This window comes from Rhinatrema bivittatum, chromosome 1, assembly GCF_901001135.1.
Source record: "Rhinatrema bivittatum chromosome 1, aRhiBiv1.1, whole genome shotgun sequence".
NCBI lineage: Eukaryota > Metazoa > Chordata > Amphibia > Gymnophiona > Rhinatrematidae > Rhinatrema > Rhinatrema bivittatum.
In genome coordinates this window covers 487,963,680-487,991,479 of record NC_042615.1, presented here as the reverse complement: position 1 = coordinate 487,991,479, position 27,800 = coordinate 487,963,680, and the positions used below count along the sequence as shown (strand labels likewise).

General features: G+C 44.8%; 1 protein-coding gene across 1 annotated transcript in view; it reads right to left on the bottom strand.

Annotated features, from left to right (window-relative positions):
• The window catches only part of LOC115094795 (protein Wnt-7b-like), a 46,603-nt gene extending 19,693 nt beyond the window's left edge, over positions 1–26,910 (bottom strand). Inside the window, exon 1 of the mRNA XM_029608005.1 lies at positions 26,154–26,910. Coding sequence (XP_029463865.1) covers positions 26,154–26,227 — 74 coding nt within the window. The 5' untranslated portion in view covers positions 26,228–26,910. The remainder of the gene's footprint in view (positions 1–26,153) is intronic.
• Between the last annotated feature and the right edge of the window lie 890 nt (positions 26,911–27,800).

Below are 27,800 nucleotides of genomic sequence, written 5' to 3'. Positions count from 1 at the left end.
ATTTTTTTCATATATTTATATTTATCATATAAAGAAATTCGTCCTGATGGTTATTTGCCCCTATTTCGTTCATGTTTTACATCCTTTGTAAGCGTTCTGTTTCTATAGTAATGGGAAACGTCTTCTGATGTCATCACGCCTGCAAAAGCGCGGGCTATTTAATTTTCGACACCGGATGAATGCGGTCTCTAGCCCGGCGTTGTTGTACAGGAATTCATCGAGACTTCATGTCCTGTTATGAATAGGTGGTTACACTGTTGCAAGCTAAGTACATTCAGATTTTCATTTTTTCTATTATTTAGTATCAATGGTTTTTGTTCTCCTTTCTTAGATCTCTTCTTTAGATCATTAGACTCCTGAAGAAGCAGCCGCAAGGCTGCGAAACACGGCCGCTGTCGAGTCAGTAATTTATACATCTTGAACAGAAGTTATTTGTACTTACACCGTCAAACGGAACACCTTGTGATATTGTAAGGACAATAGTGTTCTATTCTGCTAGAGAACTGTGATGGAGGCTATTACCCTGCTGGACTAATTAACTTGAAAATATGATATGAATATTACTAGTTGCATATATTTACACACAAATTCAAGCAACACCGGAGGGTGTGTTTTCAATACACAGGCTGCAAATGATTGAAAAGACCGGACGGCTCAGTGAGGTTTTCCTGAGCACGTCGACATTGGCTTGCTGATGCAGTCCTGTTTTCTCTCAAATATTTTTTTCCGTTTGTTGGACTTTGTTGAGATATTAGTTGCGAAATACAGCTGATGTGGCAAACGGTTTCAATTATATATGGTTATTTGTCGGGTAAATTTAATACATTTGCAGAAGCCCAGGAACTACTGGGTTTTCCACCGACTCATTTTTGGCTCTATGCACAGCTTAGGGCCTTATATCAGCAACTCATGAAGACAGTAGAGGGTGCCATTGAAAACCCCCAATCTACTCTTCTACAAAAAATATTTGAGACTAACCAGGGTTCTCTATCCCATCTCTATATTTTTTACCAAAGTGTTACTAAATATACAGTACTAGAGAACCTGGCTACCAAATGGAAGGTGGCCATTCCGGAAGAGTCAGCTGTTCAAATGCTTTGTGAATGTTACCTATCAATCTATAAGATTACCAGTAATGTGAACTTGAGGGAAATGCAGATAAAGGTTTTTCATAGAGTTGTGTACTCTCCTGCTCGTGCCCACAAGATGGGCATTATAACCTCCAGTGCTTGTATAAAATGTGGAGAACCACATGCTTCTCTTATACATTGTCTTTGGTCATGTTCTCGGGTTCAAATCTTTTGGGAAGCAGTGCGTGAATAGATCTCAGTATGTTTCAATATGACTATCCAATGGTCTTGTTCATTCTGTGTTTTAAATAATGACGCTGGAGACGAATGCTTAAATAATGACAATGTTTTATTTTTTTCCAAGGCTTGCTTGATTGCTAAAAAATGTTGATTGCTTAACTGGTTAAAACCCCAGGTCCCCACACAGGATACGTGGAAAACTCTTATATCAGATCTCTTCCAGATGGAATATGGTTCTATGTATCATCGTTTTTCTTCCAGGAAAAAAGTTTTCTTTAAAGACATTTGGTATAGGTTTTACATATCTCTGCCGAGAACATTTCAGGAACTCTATCCCTTGGACACCAAACAATGACCCTATCTGGCATCATGTGGTTTACCTTCCAGAAGTGGAGGACATGATCATGCAGTATCAGGGAGGGTAGGGTGGGTGGGACGAGTTTGGAAAAATTGATTGGAGTGCTGTTGAAAAAAAAAATGTTTTGGTCTGAGTGGATTAGCTGAGTTATAACAAATTCCAGGCGCTACTGCAGCACCTTCACCAGGATCTTTATATCAGAGTTAATTAAAGAAATGGGCCTGTATGAACCAGTTTCTATCTCATCGCTTGACTTCTTGTGTTATGTGTGCATCATTAAGTTCAGCCACTATTGGGACACTTACTTTTCAATATATTTATAAATGATCTGGAAAGAAATACGATGAGTGAGGTAATCAAATTTGCAGATGATACAAAATTGTTCAGAGTAGTTAAATCACAAGCAGATTGTGATAAATTGCAGGAAGACCTTGTGAGACTGGAAAATTGGGCATCGAAATGGCAGATAAAATTTAATGTGGATAAATGCAAGGTGATGCACATAGGGAAAAATAACCCTTGCTTAGTTACACGATGTTAGGTTCCATATTAGGAACTACAACTCAGGAAAAAGATCTAGGCATCATAGTGGATGATACTTTAAAATCGTCGGCTCAGTGTGCTGCGGCAGTCAAAAAAGCAAACAGAATGTTGGGAATTATTAGAAAGGGAAAGGTTAATAAAACAGAAAATGTCATAATGCCTCTGTATCACTCCATGGTGAGACCGCACCTTGAATACTGTGTACAATTCTGGTCGCCGCATCTCAAAAAAGATATTATTGCGATGGAGAAGGTACAGAGAAGGGCAATCAAAATGATAAGGGGAATGGAACAGCTCCCCTATGAGGAAAGACTAAAGAAGAAAGTCTTTTCAGCTTGGAGAAGAGACAGCTGAGGGGGGATATGATAGAGATGTTTAAAATCATGAGAGGTCTAGAACAGGTAGATGTGAATCGGTTATTTACTCTTTCAGATAATAGAAAGACTAGGGGGCACTCCATGAAGTTAGTATGTGGCACATTTAAAACTAATTGGAGAAAGTTCTTTTTCACTCAACGCACAATTAAACTCTGGAATTTGTTGCCAGAGGATGTGGTTAGTGCAGTTAGTATAGCTGTGTTTAAAAAAGGATTGGATAAGTTCTTGGAGGAGAAGTCCATTAACTGCTATTAATTAAGTTGACTTAGAAAATAGCCACTGCTATTACTAGCAATGGTAACATGGAATATACTTAGTTTTGGGGTATTTGCCAGGTTCTTATGGCCTGGATTGGCCACTGTTGGAAACAGGATGATGGGCTTGATGGACTCTTGGTCTGACCCAGTATGGCATGCTCTTATGTTCTTATGTTCTTACTATGGAATGGACATCTCTCAAATAATTGAACAGTTTTGTAAGAATAGGCATGTAATCACTGCATTTCTTAAAGAAGTCCACATACGTAATACCAGTCAGGGTCATGACTTTTACCAGATGGCAAACTACCAATAGCTCTTTAGATCTCATAAACCATAATAGGCGCCTTCAGTATCTCGGCAATTTCAGGAGCCATTGATTTGATTTTGATATAGGGTCACAACTCTGAGTATCACTATATAAAAGATTCATAATTTTCCCTAAGAAGATCCTGAATATACATAGTAACATAGTAATAACAGCATATAAAGACCAAATGGTCCATCCAGTCTGTTCAGCAAGTTGCCCATGGTAGAACTGCTGCTCCATGCAGGTTACCTATCATTCCATGCAAGTTACCCTCATGCCTTCTGTTAAGGGTAGGGAGACTAAAGTATCATTAAGAGATTTAAGTTTGTGAATAAAGGTTTAAGATTGTCTTTTCCTTATCACCTGGAACAAAAGCACACTCGTCTTGTTACCATGTTCATAATATCACTGATTAGTATATCTTGAAGCCCATTCAATATTGTCAATTTGTAAGGCATGGAAATGGTCCCTCAGATTAGATAATTCCCGATACCCTGACAGAAGAAGTGCATTTGTATTCTGTCTCCAAGTAAGCAATTTCTTTCAGCAACCGAGTCTGTTCAGCTACATTGGCTTTCTTAATATGACTTGCATAGCTGATAATTTGTCCCCTCAAAACTAATATGAAGAGTTCTCCATCTCAAAGAGGGGTCATATTCTGTTGGATTATAGTGAAGATTAAAGTCAGTAACTGTACTTTGAATCAGATCAATAAAGGCTTGCTTGCCCAAAAGGGATGCATTTAACTTCCATAACCGGGCTGGTCAGAAACTTTCACCCGTAGTCACTGTTACCATGATCGGATAATGATCAGAAAACTGACAAGGAGGAATGTCACATTGAGAAATATCATTAAGAAACCTATCAGAACATAGGAAAAAATAAATATGGCTGTATGAATTATGTCTGGGTTAGAAAAAGGTATAGTCACGAAATGAAGGATATTTGTTTCTCCATATATCACTTAAATTATACCTAGCTCTCATAGATGCAAGGGAAACAGTAGGACAATCTAATCTAGGGTCTAAACATGAATTCTATATATAGGCCCCTTACATTTAAACTGGGTCTGCATAGAAAAGACTGGAATCATTATTGGGACCATAAACATTAACCACTGAAAGAAGAGACATTGACACTGAAAGAAAAGACAACAATATAAAATTACATAACAACCCTCCAGGTCCATTTTTGCATCCAAGACCTGCAGAGGAAGAAGTTTATGCACTAATACACACACACCCCTACTCTGTGAAGTACAGGATGCTGCCCAAACCTGCCAACCCAGTCCCAGGCCTGGATTTGTCAGTTGGCACACTAGGCCTGTGCCTAGGGCAGCAGAAATCTGGAGGGCATCAGGCTGGCTGAAGATCTGTTTCATATCAGCTGTGCTGAATCTCACTCAGAAGAGATCAGCCCTCTGTTTCCTGATCCAGTCCCTCCTGTCCAGGCAGCATGCAGGCAACAGGAAAGCCTGCAGCAGACAAAGCAAAGGGGGATCATTTTGGGGAGATTAGGAGAGGCTAAGTGGAGATCACTGGGAGATGGGAAGAAAGGCTGGGAGATGAGAGGGGGGTTGGCTGGGGAGTGTTTGCCTGTGTGTGAGAGATAGGGGAGCAAGGACAGGGGGCAGTGTTTGTGTGTACGAGAGAGAAGAAATTGGTGCCAAGTGTTGAGTGTATGATTCTGTATGTCATATTGGGTAGGATATTTGAGAAGGAATGCAAGGAGGATAGGACCAGAACATAGTAGGGACACCTCCCTCCTCTCCTTCCCACACACTGCAATTCAAATCTTCCCTCCCTTGATCCTGGATTCTCTCTCCCAGATCCTAGAGCCTCCTTTCTCATCAGATCCTGGAACCCACTTCCCAACTCTGCCTACTCCCTCCTGCCCTTCCTCGATTCAAGAACCTCTCTCTCTCTCTCTCTCCTTGTTCCCATCCAAAAGTCCTAATCTTCCTCATCTCCTATCCTTCCCATCCCTAGTTCTCTTTCATTCTCACACGCCTCCCCCTTTCTCTTCACCCTGTTTCTAAATCTCCTCCCTTCCTCAGGCCTCCTCTCTGCATTGAAACTTGAGATCATGTTTCTTCACCCAATAAAAAGAAATAAATCATACTAATAATTAAAGTGTAAAACTAATTTAGTTTTATAATGTAATATAAAAGATTGAAATGTTTGCTAATTTGCTTCAGAGTTTTTTTTTTAAATTTATGACACAGAATCTACCCTTCAGCTGTCACAGTAAGCTAGGGGGAATGTTGCCATAGACCTTCTGCTCCCTGTTGTCCAACCCTGAGTGGGGAAGAGGGGGAAGAGAGTGATGACAGCACCATCAGTGCCTAGGGGCGCCAAAATTCTAAATCCATCACTGCCCGGTCCCTTTTTTGATTTGTCATGCTCTATCTGAGAAAGGTGAGTCTCTTGTAAGAACACTTTATGTGAGCTTTGGAAGATTTAAGAAATTGAAGCAAGCGTTTCTTCTTGATAGGATTAGAAATTCCCCTGATGTTGAGGGAGAAGATTTTAACTTGGCCAAGCAAATATGCATAAGGAACGTGTAATGCAAAAAGCAATAAGCTGAGTGGAAAATACCAATTACTTTCTCCGAGCTGAACTCAGCATCAGATTGAAAAGAAACAAATAAAAAAAAAATTCCAGTGTGGTATCATTCATTTTTAGCATATCCACCACCCCACCACACCCCACTCCAGCCCTCTTCAACACTCACTAACTTCTGAAAATGACATCACGCTCTCTTATTTAAGTGCAGAGAAAAAAATCAGAGCAACAAAGCACTACAACTTCAATTTTCATTTGAACAAGCCAAAAAGTAATAACCCAACTACTGGCACTCTTTCAAAATATATGTTTTCAGGAGCAACTCTAAGTAGAACAATTAAACTCAGAGGCTCCATTCAAATAATGAACTCACACAAATCAACCTCAATTGCCCCCCCCCCCACCAGAGACCAAAAAGAAGCCTTCTGCCAAAACCCCTCCTCTTCACACAACACTCCTGCCCCTACCCTCCCCAGCAAAGTTAAACCCACCCTTACCATGCCTACCCAACCCATCTCCTAACAACCCTCCCACACCCTGACTCCCCCCCCCCCCAGAGAACAATGAAACAATAAAAAGCATACAGAAAAAAACCTGCCAGAAAGACAACAACATATTTCCGCATGCAATGCAGGGAAGTCAGGCTGAGTAGCCTCTTCAAAGTGTGCTGCGTAGTCAATCGCCAAGCAAATGTGCCTTCCTCATCATTGATAAATGCTAATCTGGAGCACAAGGAATAGGAGACTGATGAGCTGCTGCTCAAGTTGTGTTAAGAATCTGGAACCGCTCTATCCATGTGAGCTCCCTTTCAGCCACTGACATCCTAGTTCATATAAAATACATTAGGGAAAGTTGGCAAGAAGTAAGCATAGGAGTCATAAAACACTTGGTGAAATAGTATAAAAAAGAAAACAAATTGAAAAAGATGAAAATAAAGAAGAACACGATCCTGACAAAAGACATGAAATCACAGCACTTGTTCGACTCTCCCCTTACCCTGCAGCCGCCCCAAGAAAGATTAAAAAAAAAAAAAAAAAAAAGTTCAAGAGTTATATAGTCAAATATGTAAAGACCATCTAGATATTAAAAACTGGTCTTCAACACAGGGTGAACAAATAAAAGGCAAAAGATATCATAAAAATGTTAAAAGAAAAGTCTGCTCCATGCAAAATTCAGAAGGGATAAAATCAAATGGGTGTACAGATTCCACAAATTGCTCTGCTTCCTATACCATTAAAAATATACCTGTGAACTTAGAACAGAGAGAGCTCATCGATCGGGCCGAAACTTACACAAAGGGTTAAGCCATGTCCTGTCATTGTGAAATTGCTGAACTCTGTGCATAAGATTGATATCTTGCAAGCTTACTGGGCTAATTGCACACTTATGTGAAGGGGTCCCGATATTAATATTCCAGGATTATTCTGCAATAGTTACAGCAAAACATAAGGCCTTTGCACCCATATGCGCTCAACTAGCTGAAAAGAAAATTCAATTCATGCTACTATTTCTGGTGAAACTGAAAGTCGTTCATGGAAACAAACCCCTGATCTATGAGTCGTTGGATAATGCAGTAGTGTTTTTGAACTCCCTGCCTCCTGGACAGTTGGGTTGAAAGGGATAATGGATTACAAGATAATTTGCAGGAGGATGGAGTGTTAAAAGCCACAGCAGTGTCGTTAATGGGATATATTTTCTAGACCAAATTTCTTTTCCTTTCTATTTCTTCTCTTTCTACATTGCGAGGTTTTATCAGTGACTGTGTTAGAGTTAAAACAACTGTTCAGTTGGGTAAGAGGTTCTGCGTTACTGTCTCTTGGTGCCCTGGCTGAACATACTGAGGGTCCGTGCATCAGAATCTCTATATGTTGACTTACCTAAGTCTGCTGGAAGGCACATGATTTGGATCTCTAGCAGTTTGGGAGCTACATCCTTGAAACAGCAGTCTAACAGGAGGATGGTTTGGATTTCATGTTAATGGACACATTGTATTGGTCCATTTGAAAGGCTCCAGATAGGACTGAGTGATATAAATTTTTTTTTAACTTTCTTAGATGATGTTCTTGGTATGATTGTTTGGTTGGGTTGATGATGGGAGGTGGGGATCCACACATCATAAATGGTCCTTTTCCCCTTTGATAAAGGAGTATTAAAGGGAGGATGTGAGTAGAAAGGTTTAAGAAGAGTAGTGAAGGGGGTGTGGGAGGATTTGCTGGGCACAGGGAGTGGGAGGATGGTTGGGGGGAGATCAGGGATGGGCATTCTGGCAAGTGGAAGGTGAGATAAAGGGAATGTTATATAAAGTGAGGTCTCAGGGCGGGGTCAGTCGCTGGTTTGAGTCTAGGCTGGGAGGCTCAAATTGTGAATTGGGATTTTCTACAGATAATGTCCCACTCATAGAGTGGGGATAGATACCGTAGTAATAAAATGTCTCACTTCTTGATTTGATATGCAACTTGGAATGTGTCCGGGACAGAGTCTGTTTATAAACGCTATAAAAGACGGCAAGCTTTACATCGACAGAAGGTACAAATAGTACTGCTGCAGGAAACTCGTTTAGATAAAAATGAGCATCGAAAGTTCCAGCAGGGGTGGGTTGGGGAGGTGTTTTCTTCTCTATCTCTTAATAAAAAGGTGAGGGTGACAATTTTGGTAGGGAGACAACTTTGTTTTCAAGTCATTAAGACTATTTCTGACCCAGAGGGGAGATACTTATTACTTATTGATAGCTGGGTATTTATTTGATCAGACAGTATCTATATGTAATGTTTATGCCCCAAATGTTTACCAACACTCCTTTTTCTTTAAACTGGTGAAGCTATTAGCAAGTGAAACTGAAAGTTTTCTTGTATTAGGTGGGGATTTTAATTGTGTCCGTGAACTAAATATGGACAGGTCATCTGGTATCCATCTGGCGGAAGATCATTCACTGAAAGTTGTTTCATATGTATGTGAAAATTTGGACCTGGGGGATGCTTGGCACACTTTGCACCCTATAGAGAAAGAATATACACATATTTCAAGGGCACGTGGCTCACATTCATGCACAGACTACTTGCTTGTGGAAAGCCAGGCTTTCTAGAGGGGAACTCGTACAGTGATAGGACCTCTAGAGATATCTGATAATTCCCCATTGTGGATGGATTTGGAAGGGTCTTGTCCATTGAAGGCAAGAGCGAAATGGAGATTCCTGAGATATCTCTATAGGGACTCAGACTTTAGAGCATTTTTACTTCAGAAGTGGGAAGATTACACAGTTTTTAACGAAGCTCATAAAGACACACCAAGCCTCTTCTGGGAAACAGCAAAAACAGTCCTGCATAGAGAGATCATTTCTTATGAAGCGGCCCAAAGAAAGACGCTGCCAAGGGAGGTGGCTCTACTCGAAAAGCAATTGCAAACTACAAAGTGGAAGAAGTGGCAAAAGCTCCATGTAGTGCTGCAATAAGGTTATAAAAAGGCTTTCTGAAGATGGGAGCTCTGTCTCAAGCAGCCATTAAAGTTGGTGATGTCAGCAACCCCCCCCCCCCCCCCCCCGAGTATTGCTATTTGATGATATGAGAAATTAGACCTTTCCTTCTGGTTTTACAAGGTTATGGTGTAGGAAAGTAGTACTGTTGGCAAAGAAATGTATTTTACAAAAGTAGACATCAGAGGAGATGCCCAATCTAGGGCAATTAAGGAATATGGTTTTTCAGACATGTCAGCTAGAAAAGTATATCGAGAAAATTGATATGATTAAGAGACATCGGACCTTTTTGAAAATTTGGGACTTGTATTGCAATTTATACTGCCTTGTGGCAGAAGCTTGATAGTAAATGACTTAATTGAGTTTTAGAAATGTTGGCTACAGTTATCTGGGTAATTTGTTAATTGAGTAACTCTACTTATCCACTTGGGATTGAATGGAGAGGGGATGGGTAGAGTGGGGTGGGAAGATTTGGACCAATTCTGATTGGTTTGAAATTAAAGTACTTTAAGTGTTGCTTGGGCTGGGAAGTGTGCACCAGTTCTGGGCTTTCTTTATCTGTATCATTTTACATATGTTCAATAAAAATAATTTAAACATAAAAATATACCGGTAAATCCCTCATTCGTTAAGTGAAGTTTCGCAGGATAAAGCAGCGCATAATCGTGGGGCAGAGAAGAAGCATTATGGGTTAGTTAAAAAGATGATGATGCTTCCATTTATATCGGTGTGGTCTATAGGCCTCCAATTCAGATAGCTGGACAGAGATCTGATCAAAGACATTGAAAAGATGGGAAAGAACGGAGAAGTGTTGCTCTTTGGAGATTTTAATCTGCCGGATGTAGACTGGAGTATCCCTTCTGCAAAATCTATGAGAAGGAGAGAGATACTGGATGCCCTCTCCAAGGGGCTATACTTAAACAAATGGTGATGGATCCCACGAGGGATGGTGTAATCCTGGACCTAGTGCTCACAAGTGGGGATAATGTCTATAATGTCTGGACAAGTGTACAAGTGATCATCAGACGATATGGTTTGATATTGCGAATAAGATACAAAGAAGTCACACAAAGACCCGAGTTTTGAATTTCAAATATACAGACTTTGACAAAATGAGGATATACCTGAGGAAGAACTAAAAGACTGGGAGAAAATGGGTGAGGTGGAACAACAGTGGGCTAAATTAAAAAGAGCTATTACAAAGGCTACAAATCTATATGTTAGAAAAGTAAATAAAAGTTCAAGGAAAAAGAACCAATTTGGTTCTCAAAGGAGGTGGCTGCAAAAATAAAGGCAAAAAGATCAGCATTTTCTTCTTTGAATTATGTATGTTCATTTTATTGTGAACCGCTTAGATCTACAAAAGTATTTGTATAGGTAGTATACAAAAGATTTAAGATAAATAAATAAATAAATGAATAAGAAGTATAAAGGATCCCAGAAAGAGGAACACAGGGTTCAAAAGCTGGTGAAAATGAGGGAGATGTAGAAATAAATCGGAAAAGCTAAAGGTCAAGTGGAAGAAAGGACTGCTCAAGAGATAAAGAGAGGTAACAAAACATTTTTCACATATATAAGAGAAAGAAGGAAAGCCCGAAGTGATTAAGTCTGTGCTGAGGCAGACAAGGAAATGGCGGAAATAGTAAACAAATTCTTCAGTTCTGTGTTCACTAAAGAAGACCCTGGAGAAGGACCATTGCTGGTTGACAAGACCGAAGAAGGTAATGGGCTAAACACAACTCCTTTTGCAGAAGAGTATGTATGGGAAGAACTAGGAAAACTGAATGTAGCCAAGTCCATGGGGCCAGATGAGGTACATTCCAGGATACTATGAGAACTGCGGATTCGCTAAATGACCTGTTCAATAGATCCCTGGAAATAGGAGTAGTGCTGCGAGATGGAGAAGAGTGGTTGTGGTCCCGTTTCATAAGAGTGGTAGCAGAGAGGAGGCTGGAAACTACAGGTCAGTTAGCCTCACTTCGGTGGTGGGAAAATTAATGGAATGCGGTGAAAGAAAGGATGCTGAACTATCTACAATCCAGTAAGTTGCTGGACCTGAGGCAGCAAGGATTCACCAGAGGAAGGTCCTGTCGAAAAATCTGATTGATTTTTTTGATTGGGTGACTACAGAATTGGATCAAGGAAGAGCACTTGATGTCATCTATTTAGATTTCAACAAAGCTTTTGATACCATTCCATATAGGAGGCTTGTGAATAATATGAGAAGCTTTGGAGTGAGCACCAAGGTGGTGGAGTGGGTTACAAACTGGTTGACTGATAGGAGACAGCGTGAAATGGTAAATGGAACCTACTCTGAAGAGAGAGCCATGTTAAGTGGAGTACCACAGAGATCGGTATTGGGATCGGGTATCTGTTCAATATCTTTGTGACTGACATTGCAGAAGGGATAGAAGGTAAAGTTTGTCTATTTGTGGATGATACCAAGATCTGCAACAGAGTGAACACGCCTGAAGGATTAGAGAGAATGAAAAGGGATTTACGAAGGCTTGAAGAGTGGTCGAAGATTTGGCAGCTGGAATTCAATGCCAAGAAGTGCAGAGTCATGTGTCTGGGATGCAGTAATCCAAAAGAGCAGTAAGAGATGGGGGGGGGGGGGGGGGGGGGGGGGGGGGGGGGTGAAGGGTGATGGGCATGGAACAAGAGCAGGATCTTGGGGTGAACTGAAGATGGTGATGCAATGTGACAAGGCAATAGCTAAAGCCAGAAGAATGCTGGGCTGCTTAGAGAGAGGAATAAACAGAAAGAAAATTGAGGTAGTGATGCCCTTGGTGAGGCCTCACCTGGAGTATTGTGTTATCTCAAAAGGGATAAAGACAAGATGGAGGTGGTCCAAAGAAGGGCTACCAAAATGGTGTGGATCAGTATTAGAAAATCTATGAGGAGAGACTGAAGGATATGAATATGTATATCCTGGAAGAGAGGAGGCGCAGGGGTGATATGATACAGACCTTCAGATACCTAAAAGGTTTTAATGATGTGCAAGTGTCAAACCTTTCCGTTGGAAAGAAATCAGTAGAACTAGGGGTCATGAAATGAAACTCCAAGAAGGATGCCTCAGAACCAATGTCAGAAAATATTTCTTCACTGAGAGGGTGGTGGATGCCTGGAATGCCTTTCCGGAGGAGGTGGTGAAAACCAAAACAGTGAAAGAATTCAAAAAGGCATGGGATAAATACTGTGGATCCCTAAAGGTTAAAGGATGAAAAATGAAGAAAAAAGTGCATTGAGTAACTTGATGGTGCGGCAGTTATTACCCTTAACCAGTAAGCCTTGATATTGTTGATGCAACTCCATCATTGCACTCTGCTTCAATGGCAAGGGGAAAAGGGGAATTGGATTTGTTCAGAAACCGAGGGCCCCAACTTTTGCAGTCTGGGGAAACAAGTGGGGGGTAACTTGATGATGCGGTGGTTACTACCCTTAACCAATAAGACTGATATTTTGATGCAACTCAAACATTGCTCTGCTTCAACAGCAAGGCATAACAGGGAATTGGATTCCACAGCAATCAACCAGGGCTAGTGTGGGAAACTATTAAGCACAGGGGTAATGGGGAATTGGATTCAAACAGCAACCAATGAGGGCCCTAACTTTTATAGTCTGGGAAACAGATAAGCATGAGGTGACTTACCCGGCACAGCACAAACTACCATAAGCTTACTGGGCAGACTGGATGGATCATTTGGTCCTTTTCTGCTGTCATTTCTGTTTCTGTTTCTATAATTGATCTATCATTCTCACAGAATGCTTTTCACCCCATTAAAAGCCTGCCTTTTTCACTAAAGATCAGCGGAGAAGTCTTAGAAGACAAAAATCTTAGTATTTTTTAAATTGATTTCACTAACATTTTGAACCTCTTTCATTATTTTGACTTTATCACTGCTTCCCATCTAGGCCCTGCCACTCTTTGTTCTCTGTTGATTTTTAGACCAGAAGGCTCCGCAGCAATGCAGAGGAGATTGGGAAGCCATATTGTAAAAAATTCTTATGGGGTCCGAACCTTCAGACTTCTCTGTTGCGCTTGGGGGTGGACCCCTGGCCTGAGGCAGTATGGGAACTGATGACAGGGGGCGGAGCACTGAAGGAGACAGAGGCAGTGTAGATCTTCACCACTGGAAGCCCGAGGTCCCCCCGGGAGGAGCCCGTAGGGACCCAGGCCTCTGGGACTTAGGTGGGCCTTGCAGGGTCTCCAAGGAGAGTCTGAGTCCAGCGTGCCCATAGGGACAGGAAGAGCGCTATTGGGTTCGAGGCTGGAAACAGGTTGGAGATAAGCAAACCAGAAGAGTGTTGGTGATGACAAGGCTAGGGACAGAGCCAGAATCAAGCAAGGTCAGGCGAGCAAGGTCAAGTCCAAGAATCAGTCCGAGGAGAGGTCAACGAAGCAAGGGTCAAGATCCAGAAGTCAGGCAAGGTCGAAGAACAGCAGACAAGTCAGGAACAGGCTGAGGTCTAAGGCAGGCGGCAGACAGGAAGGCAGGCAGGTCAGGAACAAGCTGAGGTCTTTGGCAGGCGGCAGGCAGGTCAGGAACAAGCTGAGGTCTTTGGCAGGCGACAGGCAGGCAGGCAGGTCAGGGGCAGGCCAAGATCTTTACCAGAAAGGCAGTCCGAGGTAACACCAGGAAGATGAACAACAAGGACAGGAACAAGCAAGGCAAGGAAGCAGGAACAAGCAGGAATGGAACTGGAACTGAAGGATCCTGGAACAAGATTAGGAACAGGCAAACAGGAACACGAGCAAGGGCAATCTCAGGAACAAACTGACCCGATTGCCAAGGCCAGGAATTTCTTTTTAACATCCACTAGCCCCGCCCTAGAACCCATATCAGGGCGACTGGTCCACGCGTGTAGGGCCGTGGTTAGCTGTTGGGACGCCGGGGCCTGGTGTGTGACCAAAGGCCCAGCGACCGCCGCCACGAGACGCCAGGGCCTAGCTGGGCTCGCTAGGGCCGCAAGGGAGACAGGACCAGGATCCGCTGTGTGACCCCGAAGATGAGTGGTCCTGAGCGCGGGATGACCACGGGCGGGGTGCTTAACATTCTCTCTGAGAGGCCAGTGATCCTAATGTTATTTCTGTAGCTGATTCTCTAACTCATTGGTTTTATCAAGCAGCAATTTATTATTTTGTTCTAGAACATCAATTTTCTGATGGTCATTGATTAGAGACAGTTCCAGAGTCTCCACGCATTTCCTCTACAGCATTAAGTCAGGTCAATGTTTCACTCACCGAGGAGATTCATTGTACTACCCTTATCGACAACGATCTCAAACTGGGCTTCCATTGAGGCAAGAATTTTGCTGTAGAAGTATACACGTTACATAAAAATAACCACAGAGACCTAGGTCACATTTATTTAATGGTTGTCCTGTCTCTACCACTTTGTGCTTGGTGTCCCTATCAATCGGTGTCTGTGAGAGGGCTTTACAATTCAGTCAAGAGTTAGGCAAGGCTGCCCACTTAAGGTGGCAAGGGTAGCACACTGCTACCTTGTCAATGAATCAACAAAAGTGAAGCAGGTTGTGAGTACAATTGGCTGCACCTTTATTCAACAAAATTTCCAATATGTCGCAATCTAATACATGTTTCTTATGCAAACTAATGCAGTGTGTGTCCTACATATCCAAATACACATACCATTATCATTTCCATGTCAGTTATGCCCCTTTTTCATCTGCTGACCTCCGAGGTCCAGCTCACCTGAGTTGGACCTGGGAGGAGGGCAAATAGTTTCTCTGAAAACACAAAATTTAGAGAAATTAATTGGAGTGGGTTTGATGAACAGAGACAAATTATGGTTTGAAACCAGATTTTTCACATGACAGAATGCAGTTGTGCCAGATAAATATTGAATGTTAATGAAAAAGTTCTAAATATTTCTACCATCATTGAATGAGAAGAACTGAACATATACCCCCTTGAAAAAACTATAGTTTGGCAAAACAGATAACCTTGTTGGGGGCTTTTGAATTAAAGTTAATAATGGGATACATGTGACAATGTTTTTGGATTATCATCATAATGAAGATTAAACCACATATATATGTTTTTGACACGAACTGTTAAAGTCTGGTAGTGTTTGGAGTGGGGTTGTTTTTTTTTAGGATCAAAATGATTACAGCACAAAGGGCTGTCATGTACAGTTAGAACTAATTTTATGAATGATTGAGTCTTTTTCATTCTAGTTTTTTCAGTAATTATTAAAGATTTAGCTAGGAATGGTTTTGAGGATTTCTAATTTGGTTAAAAATAATTATCAAGGTGATAAGGCCATCCTTACAACTAATTTTTTTTGTGGTTAGTCACTTAATTTTTGGATAGATCTTTGCAAATGTATTTAACTGCCTTTAATTTATTTTGACTTCACAACCTGTGCCTTTTTACTAGGTCCACCTGCTGGCCCAAAGGCTGCCCCTATGGCAGCAACACCCTTAGGGTTCTCCATTGGACCCAATCGGCTCTGCTGAAGTCCAGGTGATGCATCCTCTGCGCTGACATCATGGTTAATTTGCCCCTCTGCTGGACCCAAGGGAAGTATAAGGAAGCATTTCACCATAAGGAAGAAGACTGGGGCTTCGCTTGTCTTCATTCGGTTCCCACTACTGTGGTTAGGGAACACCATTCCTGCTTCTAAAGCACTGTGGAACGAATTCAAGAAAAACATCAGTAACGACGTTGCAGAGGTGGACTCCATCCACCGGGTATAGGCCTGGGCAACTGAGACCGATGAGATCGTGTGCGAGCACCAAACTACCTGCGACATAAACTTGGACAAGTCCCAGTTGACCCGACTGCATGGCTTATCAGTGTCCTTGGGATTGACTGTCCTTGCCATATCAGACGAGGGATTATGCCACACAAGGCCAGTGTTGTTTCAGGGACGATAGACCAAACCTGAAGCATGTCCGTTTTCATTTGGTTGATCAGTTGTTTACTAATGATTGTGCATCGGTCATTCCCACCAGGTGAATCTGGATCGCAGAGGGTAAAGGGGAGGAATGCTGGGGGGTATTCAGCTGGCCCCATTGCATTGCAACCAGCAGAGTGGAATAAGCTGCCAGTAGGGCTTTGGGAGCAGCAAGATATAAATATGTTTAGAAAGGGTCTTAAGATAATGTTTTTGAACAGGTTTTTGGATTAATCACGTGCATTTGTTTGTATATTTAATATTACGTGTATAGATTTTTATCATTTTATGTGATTTTATGAGTGTATATTGTAAACCGCACTGAACAGATACTAGCAAGTTGCGGTCTAGAAGATTTTTTTAAATAAATAAAATAATAAATTCTTGTTCAGCCAAACTAGCCCACTTTAACTTCTCTTGTGAAGAAGTGAAGATACTTGCCCCAGCAGCCATTCCATGCCTGCTTCCTAGCCCAGAACATGGAAGAATTAACCACAAAGCCACACTGTCTTCAGGTGGCCTAGGAGAGGGAAAATAAAATATTAATATTCATTGAAGTGGGATAGATACAGCACCCACCGCAGAGACCCCTTACTGTCCCCATCTATGCTGTCCCTACTTCTTTACTACATCTTCCCAAACGTACCCCCTGATAGTGTTTGGCTTGCCAAATACCTATGTGCTTAATCATTTCAAGCGCAAGTTCTTGGGAGGCTGCAAAGCTGGCCGCACTGAACTTAAATGAGCAGATACTAAAAAAAATGTGACTTAAGTCCAACTGCAGCTACACATTGCCCCAAATTGGAGCAATGACAGCAGACTTAAGTCCACGTGCACTAGCCAAAATAACCCACCTTTGGGCTGACCCTCATGAAACCTGTATGCATTAGCCACTGGGCAGGCTCCTAGTCAAGGTGTGCACTGCAGAACAGTCTTGGATTTGTGGATGTACAAGACTACCTTGCTGTCTGAAACTTTCACATGGTGCCAGAGAAGGCCAGTGGACCCAAGGGAATGACATGCCAGGAGAACTAACTTGCTAATTCTCAAGGCCCCAAAAAAGGCAAATGAGAATGCCACCTGGAATAATGTGGCTTTCACTGGTGAAGAACAGACAGATCCCGCTGCTTCCAACAGAACAAGAAGGCCTTCATGAGTGATAGGATGGTGCTTATACCTCTGGGTGCTGACCCTGACAAATCCCGGCACTAGCTTCATGACAAGGAAGGATTCATGAAAAAAGTGACCCCCTTCCATGTCTGCTGCCACACGACCTGCCTGCTTGTCTTGCGCATGCGACAAAATCAACAAGATGACTGGAGACCACAGGGAACGGTCTGTGATATCCCCACTGCAACTGGAATTCCCGGAATCTTCTCCAGTTCCTCACATACAATTGCCATATGCTTGAGGCTACTGATGACTTCAGCAGGTCGAGAATCCATACAGGATAATATCCCAGAGGTGGACCAGTACATGGGGTTGCTAGTCTGCTTCTGGAGTCAAAAACCTGTCATGAGACCACTGTGCCTGGGATAAAGTGTTGGCAACAGCCTGCCAGTGCTCTTTATCTCTCTTCGGCCACCGTGGGATGGGCTCCGCGATGGGGTGCCTTAACTATCTTCAGCCAGTGCAGGATGGGCTCCACAGCAGCCTGCCAGGATGCCTGAATTCTCTTCAGTCAATGCAGGATGGGCTCTGTGGCGCCCTTCCAGGGTGCCATAGCTCTCTTTGGCCGCCATGGAATGGGCTTCACAGCAGCCTGTAAGACCTCTGACACTCTCTCTGGATGTTCTGGCCTGCGCTGAGATCCTGAGTGTACAGCAGTGCTACTGCGGCAAAGGCTATGCCTTGCGTCAGGCAGGAGAAGGGCTAGCGAGTTGTGTTGTGTTCCCTAAGCCTCAGGGTTGAGGGTTAATGTTAGTAAAAACTGCCCTTATCCTATCTGTCTTACACACAGCTCGATCCAGTAAAGTGTGCTCCGTCGGAGCGCACTGTCACCCTGCTCTGGGCGCGTGTTTTCCCTTACCCCTTATTCAGTAAGGGGAGGAAAACACGCGGCCCACCCGCGGCACCTAATAGCGCCCTCAACATGCAAATGCATGTTGATGGCCCTATTAGGTATGCCCGAGCGATCCAGTAAGTAAAATGTGCAGCCAAGCCGCACATTTTACTCTAAGAAATTAGCGCCGCCCAAAGGTCGGCGCTAATTTCTTCCGGCGCCAGGGAAGTGCACAGAAAAGCAGTAAAAACTGCTTTTCTGTGCACCCTCCGACTTAATATCATAGCGATATTAAGTCGGAGGTCCCCAAAAGTAAAAAAAAGTAAAAAAAAAAAAAAATAAATTTTGAATTCGGCCCGCGGCTGTCGGGCCGAAAACCGGACGCTCAATTTTGCCGGCGTCCGGTTTCCGAGCCCGTGGCTGTCAGCGGGCTCGAGAACCGACGCCGGCAAAATTGAGCGTCGGCTGTCAAACCCGCTGACAGCCGCCGCTCCAGGCCAAAAGGAGGCGCTAGGGACGCGCTAGTGTCCCTAGCACCTCCTTTTCCTCGTTTGCACCGCGTCAGCTCATTTGCATACTGGATCGCTCGCACCGGCCAAGGGCCGGTGCGTGCGCCGGGAGAGCGGGCGTTCGTCCGCTCTCCCACGGACTTTACTGGATCGAGCTGACAGAAGGAAAATATGGAACACCTGTTTGTGAGCTGCCCTTTCAGTAATACAGTACTATGGACAGAGGCCACAAAACAATGAGGCATACTCTTATGTTATCTGAATATAATATAGAATATATAAAACTGAGCTACAGTATATCTCAATGGTTCATGCTCTATGGTTATTCATCATAATCATAATGCATAAAATATGGCTGGCTAGGTGTGCCTTAGTATTAAAGAAAATTCACACCTTAAATCAATGAGGTGGTGTCCTCAATTATAGGCACAGTCTTGGAAATCAAGGACTGTGAAAAAGAACACTGCACCCACACATCTAGGGAGCATTCTGGGGCAACCTGGCAGCAGTACTTGGATGTGAAAGAAATAAAAGTTAGGTAACAATGTTTTATGGATGTTATTGCAAATAATATAAATATTGTATATATGGAAATATATTGTTAAACTAGAATTACCCTGCTATTCCAGTATTAAGATACACACACACACACAGCTCTGCCAAAGCACCTCACTCCAGCCCTGCAACATCTCCTGCTATTCCAATTCTGGAACCCCCCCCCCCCCCCCATACACACACACACAGCGCTCTGCCAATGCACCTCATTCCTACTCTGCATGATCCCCTGTTATTCCATTATTGAGATTCCATTATTGAGATTCACACACAGCTCTGACAATGCACTCAACTCTTGCCTGGAACACATCCTCCTAATCCAATATCAAGTCCCTTCCACCCCACAGTTCTGCCAGTGCACCTTATTCCTGCTCAGCAACAATCCTTGCTATGCCAGTCAGGAAAAAGGTACCAAGGGAGGGGGCAGCTGTAGCTAGGCCTCAAGGTGAAGAACTGGCTTACACATGCAGGGCCTCTGGAAGGGAAGAGAAGCAGCCAAGGCAGAGATGGCTCCTCCATGGAGCCATCAGCAGGCAGGAAGATCAGAGGGATTGGAGGCCCTTCCTCACCACCCCTCTAACGGGCCGGAGCGCACTGTTAACCCTCTATTGGATGCGCATTTTCAACGCGCTAGCATTACCCCTTATTCAGTAAGGGGCCGAAAACACGCGTCCAACTCCCCGAACCTAATAGCGCCCGCAACATGTTGATGGCCCTATTAGGTATTCCCGCTCGATTCAGAAAACAAAATGTGCAGCCAAGCCGCACATTTTGCTTTCAGAAATTAGCGCCTACCCAAAGGTAGGCGCTAATTTCTTCGGGCACCGGGAAAGTGCACAGAGAAGCAGTAAAAACTGCTTTTCTGTGCACCCTCCGACTTAATATCATGGCAATATTAAGTCGGAGGTCCCGAAAGTTTCCAAAAGTAAAAAAAAAAAAAAAAATTTGAAGTCGGCCCGCGGCTGTCGGGTCAAAAACCGGACGCTCAATTTTGCCGGCATCCGGTTTCCGAGCCCGTGGCTGTCAGCGGGCTCGAGAACCGACGCCGGCAAAATTGAGCGTCGGCTGTCAAACCAGCTGACAGCTGTCGCTCCGGTCCAAAAGGAGGCGTCTGTTTTTACCGCCGGGCCTAATTTGAATAGTGAATCGCGCGCACAGGAGAGTGGCCTGTGCGTGCGCCGGGAGAGCGGGCTCTCCCGCGGACTTTACTGTATCGGCCCGTTAATTTCTCTAGCTCTGGGGTGGCTATGAAGGTCTGTTGAGCTATTGATGCTACCCTGCCTACCAAACCTTATTGGTTCTTGTGAGCAGAATGAGCCAATCATCTGTGGAAGATAGGCGGAGCAGCCCCCGCTGCTCAGTAGGGCACCTTTCTACTCTAGGCGTAAAGTCTGCAGCAAAGTAAGAGAATGCTAAGCACAGAAGTGGAAAAGAGTCAAAGCACTGGGTGGCGGAAGGGTGAGAGCATTATCGGATCAATGCAATAAGATGAGCGCTCAAAACAGGTGTTCGTACTGAGCACCCGTTTTCCTAACACGCGTGCAGCCACATCCCGTATGCCCGATGCAGTATTTAAATGAGGGAAATTGGGGCAGCATAAAATAAGGGTGTACTGAGGGAGAATTCTGTGTTTCTGGCGCTCAAAGGACTTTACTGCAATGGGCGCTCAATATGAGCATCCATTTTGATCATGCTTCTTTTTGGTAATTTTGCTGAGGTGCTGATTTCAATGCTGAAGTTTATTATATCAGGCACGTGCTATGGGCGTCCAAATTGTGCGGTCTTGAGAAAAGTGCGCTTTCTGATCAAATCAATATATTTTTTTTTTCTGCACCACAAGCAGTAAATTCAAGAGTCAGGATAATACTGAGGTGGAGAACACATTTATCGCCACACAGAGGAGCATATTTTGTAATGTTTCTCATGAGCCCTTGACTGCGAGTTTACTTTACTCCACCTCCAGACCTGGAGTTAAATTCCCCCGTGTTAAAAAAAATGCGCATTGGACGCTCAGCCTTTAGGCGTGCTTTCCTGCATCACAGGTTAATAGTTAATGTCTTTATCTACATGGAATTTTCATGCATTGGGCACTATTGAGTATGCGTTTTGGACGCTCTAATCTCTTTACTGCATCGGACACTATTCTTGTGCGACCAAAAGGCTCACCCAACCGCTAGTAAACCCATGTGCTAGACTGAGCGCACCTTACTGCATCGGCCTAGGTGTGGGAAAGAGAAGGGTGAGAACACCTGCTATTAATTAAGTTGACTTAGAAAATAGCCACTGCTATTACTAGCAACAGTAACATGGAATAGACTTAGTTTTTGGGTACTTGCCAGGTTCTTATGGCCTGGTTTTGGCCTCTGTTGGAAACAGGATGCTGGGCTTGATGGACCCTTGGTCTGACCCAGTATGGCATGTTCTTATGTTCTTAACACTGAAGGGGACAGAGCGGTGAAAGTGCTGGGTAGAGGAGGGAGAGGGTTGCGTATCCAAAATGAAAACGCACCAGGGCTAAAGTGATCATTGCTCTGCCACTGAATGCCAGTACTGAGGCACATAAGCGCACAGCTCTGCTGACGCACCCCAATCCAGCCCTGCAGCAGCCCCTGCCATACCAGTACTGAGACCCCCAGAATCACTAATAGCACTCTGCCGCCCTCTCTCCTTTTTCAGGATCTTTTGAAAGGAGAAAAAGGCTGCCTTAATCACTCTGCCCAGGTGCAGCAGGGGTGTGCCAGTCTTTGCGTTTTGCAATTGTGTGAGGAGAAAGTGCAAATGCAGCCAGAAATGTTGCTTTAGTGTTTCCAGGTTTCGCCCCCGCAAAGAATAGCTTAAACAAAAACTTCATCTGCTACACATGACAAACCAGGAGAAACGGCTCCTCCTCTCCTTGCCAGCGTGGCCCAGATACGCGGGACTTATTACACCTTTCAGGTCAGAAGGTGCAGAGGAAAATGATAATCTTCCTTATTTGCTCCCATTACCCCACTGCATCCTACCCTGTCTCTGAAGAGCTAAATCTGTGGAGAAGGCAGAGATAGTACATTAACCAGTGATGTACCTGCAGATCTCTAAAACCAGTGACAAGAGGGCTGGCTCCTCACCTGCTGCTGGTCTCAGATGGACACCCAAACAAACAAGGAAATAGACAGACATTGAAAATAGCTCAGTTACAAAATATTGAACATAACAGCCAGCGATGTCATCCCTGGTTCAGCACATCCCTAAACAAGATTTCCAAATGTGCTGATTTTTTCTGGACTGTACAGGTATTAGGGGGAACTGTATGAGGAAAAAGGGGAGAGCCAAAATATTCAGACCTGTCCTGATTTTAGCTCTCCAGCTGCAGGCTAGCATCCACTTCTCTCTGAAATGTTACAACAATGTGCGCTTTGGTAGCTACTCTATATGTTGGATACATTTGTTTTGTGTCACTTACATAGAAGTCAGTCCATGATTTAATGAGAGGTCTAAAAATAAAAAAATAAAAAGTGGCTTGCTCCCTGGACTGGTAAAAGCAAATCTTTTAAAGATATTTAAGAACTAATGGTCAAGACATATGAAGTTCCAAAGGGGAAGAGACTCAGGCCTAACATCAGTAAACAAATATTGCTTCACAGAAAGGTGGTGGATGCATGGAACAGCCTCCCAGAGGAGGTGAAAGTGGCAAAAAAAAAAAAAAAAAAAAATCAGTTCATGAAAGCATGCGACCAGGATCATTAACTGCAAAGAAGCAGGTGAAAACCAGAGATCACTCGGGGTCTGTGGAGCTGTGGCAGGAAGTAAACTGGACTAGCTGGGTTCCTCATCTGCTATTCTACGTTTCCGTGTTTTTCTAATGGTGAAGAGTGGCAATAAAAAAAAAATTGGCATGTGCTAACCCCCCATCAGCGAAAATATTAAAAATAGCATCTGCAGGTGTTTGGAAATCTGACAGTTGAAAAGCTGGCAACCCTATCCCTAAATAATGACCCTTCTCTCTCCACCTCCCACCCCCTACACACATAGACAAACACCCCCCCCCCCCCCCGCCTGCCTCTTAATTGCGGTGGGAGGAAATCCATCCCTTCTCCCCCACCCCCCGGGCGCGCGCGCACTCTCTCTGTCTCATTACCCTAGTTGGGTGGGAGCCGTGCAGTTATCGGGACAGGAGAGCATACCTCTTACATTCTTTTACAACAATCCGAGCTACCCCTGCCCTCAAAGCACAGGAATGAAAAATATGTCGGGCCAAAGAGGGAGAGGGAGAGGGAGAGGGGAGAGAGAGAGAGAGAAAGAATCCCCAGCGCGGGCAGGAAGCCGGGATTGCAGCGTTGCTATGGAAACGCGCGCAGGTTGAAAAGCAGTGGCTGGCGGCCTCGGCGAAGGTGGCGAGGGAGCGCCTTACCCCCTGCCTGCGTGCGTGCAGATCCCAGTGTCGCCTGCGACACTGGGCGGCGGGGGGAGACACCTGCTCATTTGCAGCGAGGAGGGGGAGATCAGGAGGGCATCGACCCCCCCCCCCCCCCTATTCGGGTCTGCACTTGATATTTTGATCTGGTGAGAAGACCTGGCAGTATGCGGGTCCCCTCTGACGAGTCCTGAAGCAAAGCAGATCTGAGAGAAAGAAGGGAGACAGTGAGAGAAGGAATCATCTGAGTCCGGGGGCGGGGGAGTGTAGCAGGGAGGCATGGCGATGTCCGACTTCATTTTCCAATCGTACTCGTGCACCCAAAAAGAGCAAATGGTGACAAAACGTCGCTCACACGGGGCCAGGGCCAAGCCCCCCCCCCTCCCCCCCTCGCCCCTGTAAATAGAGCCTGAAAACTGAGCAGCCTCCTGACACTTTCACAGGAACCATGGGCTGAACACGCTCCTGACACCCGCACAGGGCCTGGGATTCACGCTTCAGTTCACAACCACAAAGAGCCTGCAGGGAGCATCCCCCTCTCACCTTCACGGAGCCCAAGCTCAGCAGCTCCTGGCACTTGCCAAGTACCTGGATGGCCCTCATACCTGCACAGAGCTCGGGCTGAGCGCATCCTCACGCGCAAATGGAGCCCAGTCTGAGCTTAGGCTGAGGAGCCTCCTCACACAGAATCAAGGGTTGACCCCCACCTCATAGTGACCTGTACAGAGCCAGGTTGAGCACTCCCTCGCACCACTACCAAATCAGAGTTGTCTGCTCCCTCCTTTATACCTGCAGAGTCCAGGAAGAACACATGAGCAAAGAGCCTGGACCGAGCATCTCCTCAAACCTTTACAGAGCCTGGTCTGAGCATCCACTTCACACACATGCAGAGCCAGGGCTGAGTACCCACTCATGTCCTTAGAGAGCACAGGCAAAGTATCACCTCAGACATGCAAACAGCTTGAGCGGAACACCCACCTCATGCTTGCAGAGAGCCTGGGTTGAGCTCTGACATCATGCCCTCACAGAGCCTGGGCTGAACATCCACCTCATGTCCGCCCGTTACAATGAGAGAAATGCCATGAGAATAATACAGATTTTGGGGGAAGTTGGGGGAAGGGAAGAAATACGCATGGACTGTTGCAGCACAATGGCAAGGAGAAGCCACAGAGACGTGGGCCCGATGCAGTAAAGTGCACAGGGAAGAGCACAGCTTTATCCGCAATTGTACACATTTTTTGTGCGCATAATTTATACCTGATGCAGCAAGGTGTTTTTCTCTCAAAAAAATATGTGTAGAAAACTGTGGGTACTGCTGCTTATTACCCTTGTATGGAAATCCAGACAGTTGTACCTTGTGTTTTCTTAGTGCTGGAAATTTTACTCCTGGTCTGAGGTGGAGTAAAGCTTCCAGCACTAGTTCTAGAAGCATGCTTTCTGCACATAAATATAATTTATTTGCACAAAAAATGTTTTCTGCACTGTGTTCAGTGCACATTTTAACTCTGGTTTGTGCACATATTGTGTTTGCACACATTTTTAACTCCCGATATATTAGCATATGATTTGCTTACTGCATCGGACGTTAACATTTCTTTTTAGTACCTGTGTTAAGAAACAATGCGCTCGCTGTATTACAGCACGCAGTCTTCGCACAGGGCTTATAATAACGACCCTGGAGTTAGGATGCTGCAGCCTCCGCTCTGTGCATGCGTATGAGTACATGGGGAAGCGTGTTATGAAACTGTGTATATGTACCTCTGTCTCTTTGCACCTGTATGCACGTGTGTGCTCCAATATATGCCCCATTATGAATGTAGCTGTGTGTTCATGCAGCTCTGTGTGTACCGGTGTGTTTAAAGAACAGAGTGTCTCTGAGTGGGTGTGTATCTGCGTAATTAACATTTGGTTGCTGGTCATGAGCTCTGCCCTATTTCCCTTACCTTATACTGTTTCTCATCTCTTTAATGTTGCTCATGGAGAAAGGGAGCTGTCAGTGATTCATACAACCAATGAATCTGAGACTGCCCATCCACTGGTGGTAGCCATGCAGGCCCCAGCAACAGCATGAACTTCGCTGCCAGGATACCTAGCTGCAAACCATCCTAAGTAAAGTTTAGCCAGGAGAACAAAGGAGACCCAGAGGATTGGTACAAGGAGAGCTAATTTAGTAATCCCTACAGCCTCATGCAGAAGAGAACAGATAGTTACAGCTTCAGGTGGCTTAGAATTAGGATGAGCAAAGTGAGAGACAGGTAATGGAGTGTATTATTATTGTTATTATCATGATTCATCTAGCACATACCAAATGTATGCAGCACTGTACAGAGACACATAATGGACTGTTTCTACATCAAACACCCACATCCTGCAATCCCCTCTCTCCATTTTAATTTTTTTTTTTTCTACTGGTTTCTCATACAGCTGTGGAAACCCTCCATCCACAAAGGAGATGAAGGTAAATCTGGATCGTGTTCCAGCATCCCCGCCTGTATACGCCTCCTCCCACCCTCTCGTAGACACAGAGCGTCCGACTGTCCTACGCTACCTCCCTGATTACACGTCCAGGCGTCGTTCACTCACCCGTCCCCGAGGAGCATGAGCCCAATGCAGAGGCAGGCATGGCTGAGGTCCAGAGAGCTCAGCGCGAGCCTCATCCTGCCAGCTCCTCTCCCCTCCTCCAACTGTTATCCAGAGCTTTTTCCAAGGTGTCCTCCAGCAATGGAGAAAGAAGCTGCACTCATCCTCCTGGCTGTGCCCGGGGGAGAGAACCACTCAAGAGGCAGAATGCCACACGGCATCGGCGCGCTTCTACCTGTGGGGGAGTGCAAAGGTAACTCCCAGCCCCAGTGATCCCCTCTGCAACCCCTCTTCCTCTTCTGAAGGGTCAGTCCAAATGCCCCCACATCCCTTGTGCTGGGAGGTTACAGCACACGGGGAGGGAGCTGGGCCAAGTGATCATTCGGTGCTCCCCCAACCCCTATCACGTTCAGGTGGAAAGGAAAAATCTCAGCAGGCAGAACTGAGTATGAAGTCGTGGAGCTTGTCTGCCTGCACAAGCAAGTCATGGGAAAAAAAAAAAAAAAAAACCAAAACGATTTTTTGACAAGTTTAAAAAAAAAATAACACCGCCTTCTCGCGTACAGCAGGCTGACACCTTTCCGAGCGGTGGGAGATAAGGGGTGAATTGAACTTGGCAAGAATCAGATGGTGTGCAAAGTTCTGCTGTGTCCTCGAGCTTGGTGTGGGTGAGCAGCGTGTGATCCATGCACCAGCACACACAGAATATTCCCTCCCGGTGATCCTGGGGAGAGGGTGAGGGGTAAAGGAATTCTTCAGACCTGGGCTGCACCCTCCCCCAGGGAGGCTGGGAACTCTCAGAGGAGTCAGCAAGTCAATCAGCGAGGGGGGGGGGGGCGGGAAAGCTTGGGCTCAATTTTTTTTTTATATCTTTTTTTTTTTTTTTTTCCTTCTTCACACAAACTGCTATCTCAGTCTGAAATTTTCCCTTAAGCAATCCAACAGAACAAAACTTGCCACTGTCCTGGCAAAAGCCCTGGTATTTCTTCCCCCTCTGCCCCAGGGACATGGGTGGGTGGGTGCTGCAAGTTCGGGCACAGAAATGCAGCGCAGCACTTGGCCCCTAATAGCTTTCCGGGGCTCGGCCCTTTTTTTTTTTTTTCCCGTCAAAGCAGAATCCTTCTAGTGACAATTTCTGTTAATTCTTATCTTGGGAACTACAGTCATCATTTTGAGAAGCAGGAGATAATGGTTTCTGGAGAAGAGCACTGGAGGTGCCAGCCTCAAATGCTGGAAGAGGGAGGTGAGCAGATCCTTTTGATTCCCCTCAGCTGCTGGATCTATGGAGAGCAGGAAGGATGGACATCACTAAGATCCTCAGATCCTCGCTCTGCCTGGCCCCAGCCCAGTTCTTCTTGGCCTGTATCCGGGGGGGAGGGGGGGGGGGCACTGTACTCTAAATGACTTCCCAGACTTATCATTCACACAGCAGGACATCCTGCACATGGGTTGCTTGGATGGACCCTCTGACCCGCCCACTTCAGTCACAAGGGGTTAGGTAAGCATACGGAGCTGGTTCCCTGCTGTATTTCCCTAAGGCATTGCCATGAGGATTGTGTTCCCCCTCTGAAATGGCAACCACAGGGGCAGGTGGGGTCTGAAGCATTCAGGGCAGAGATGGCCCCGTCAACAACAACTGGGATGCACTGA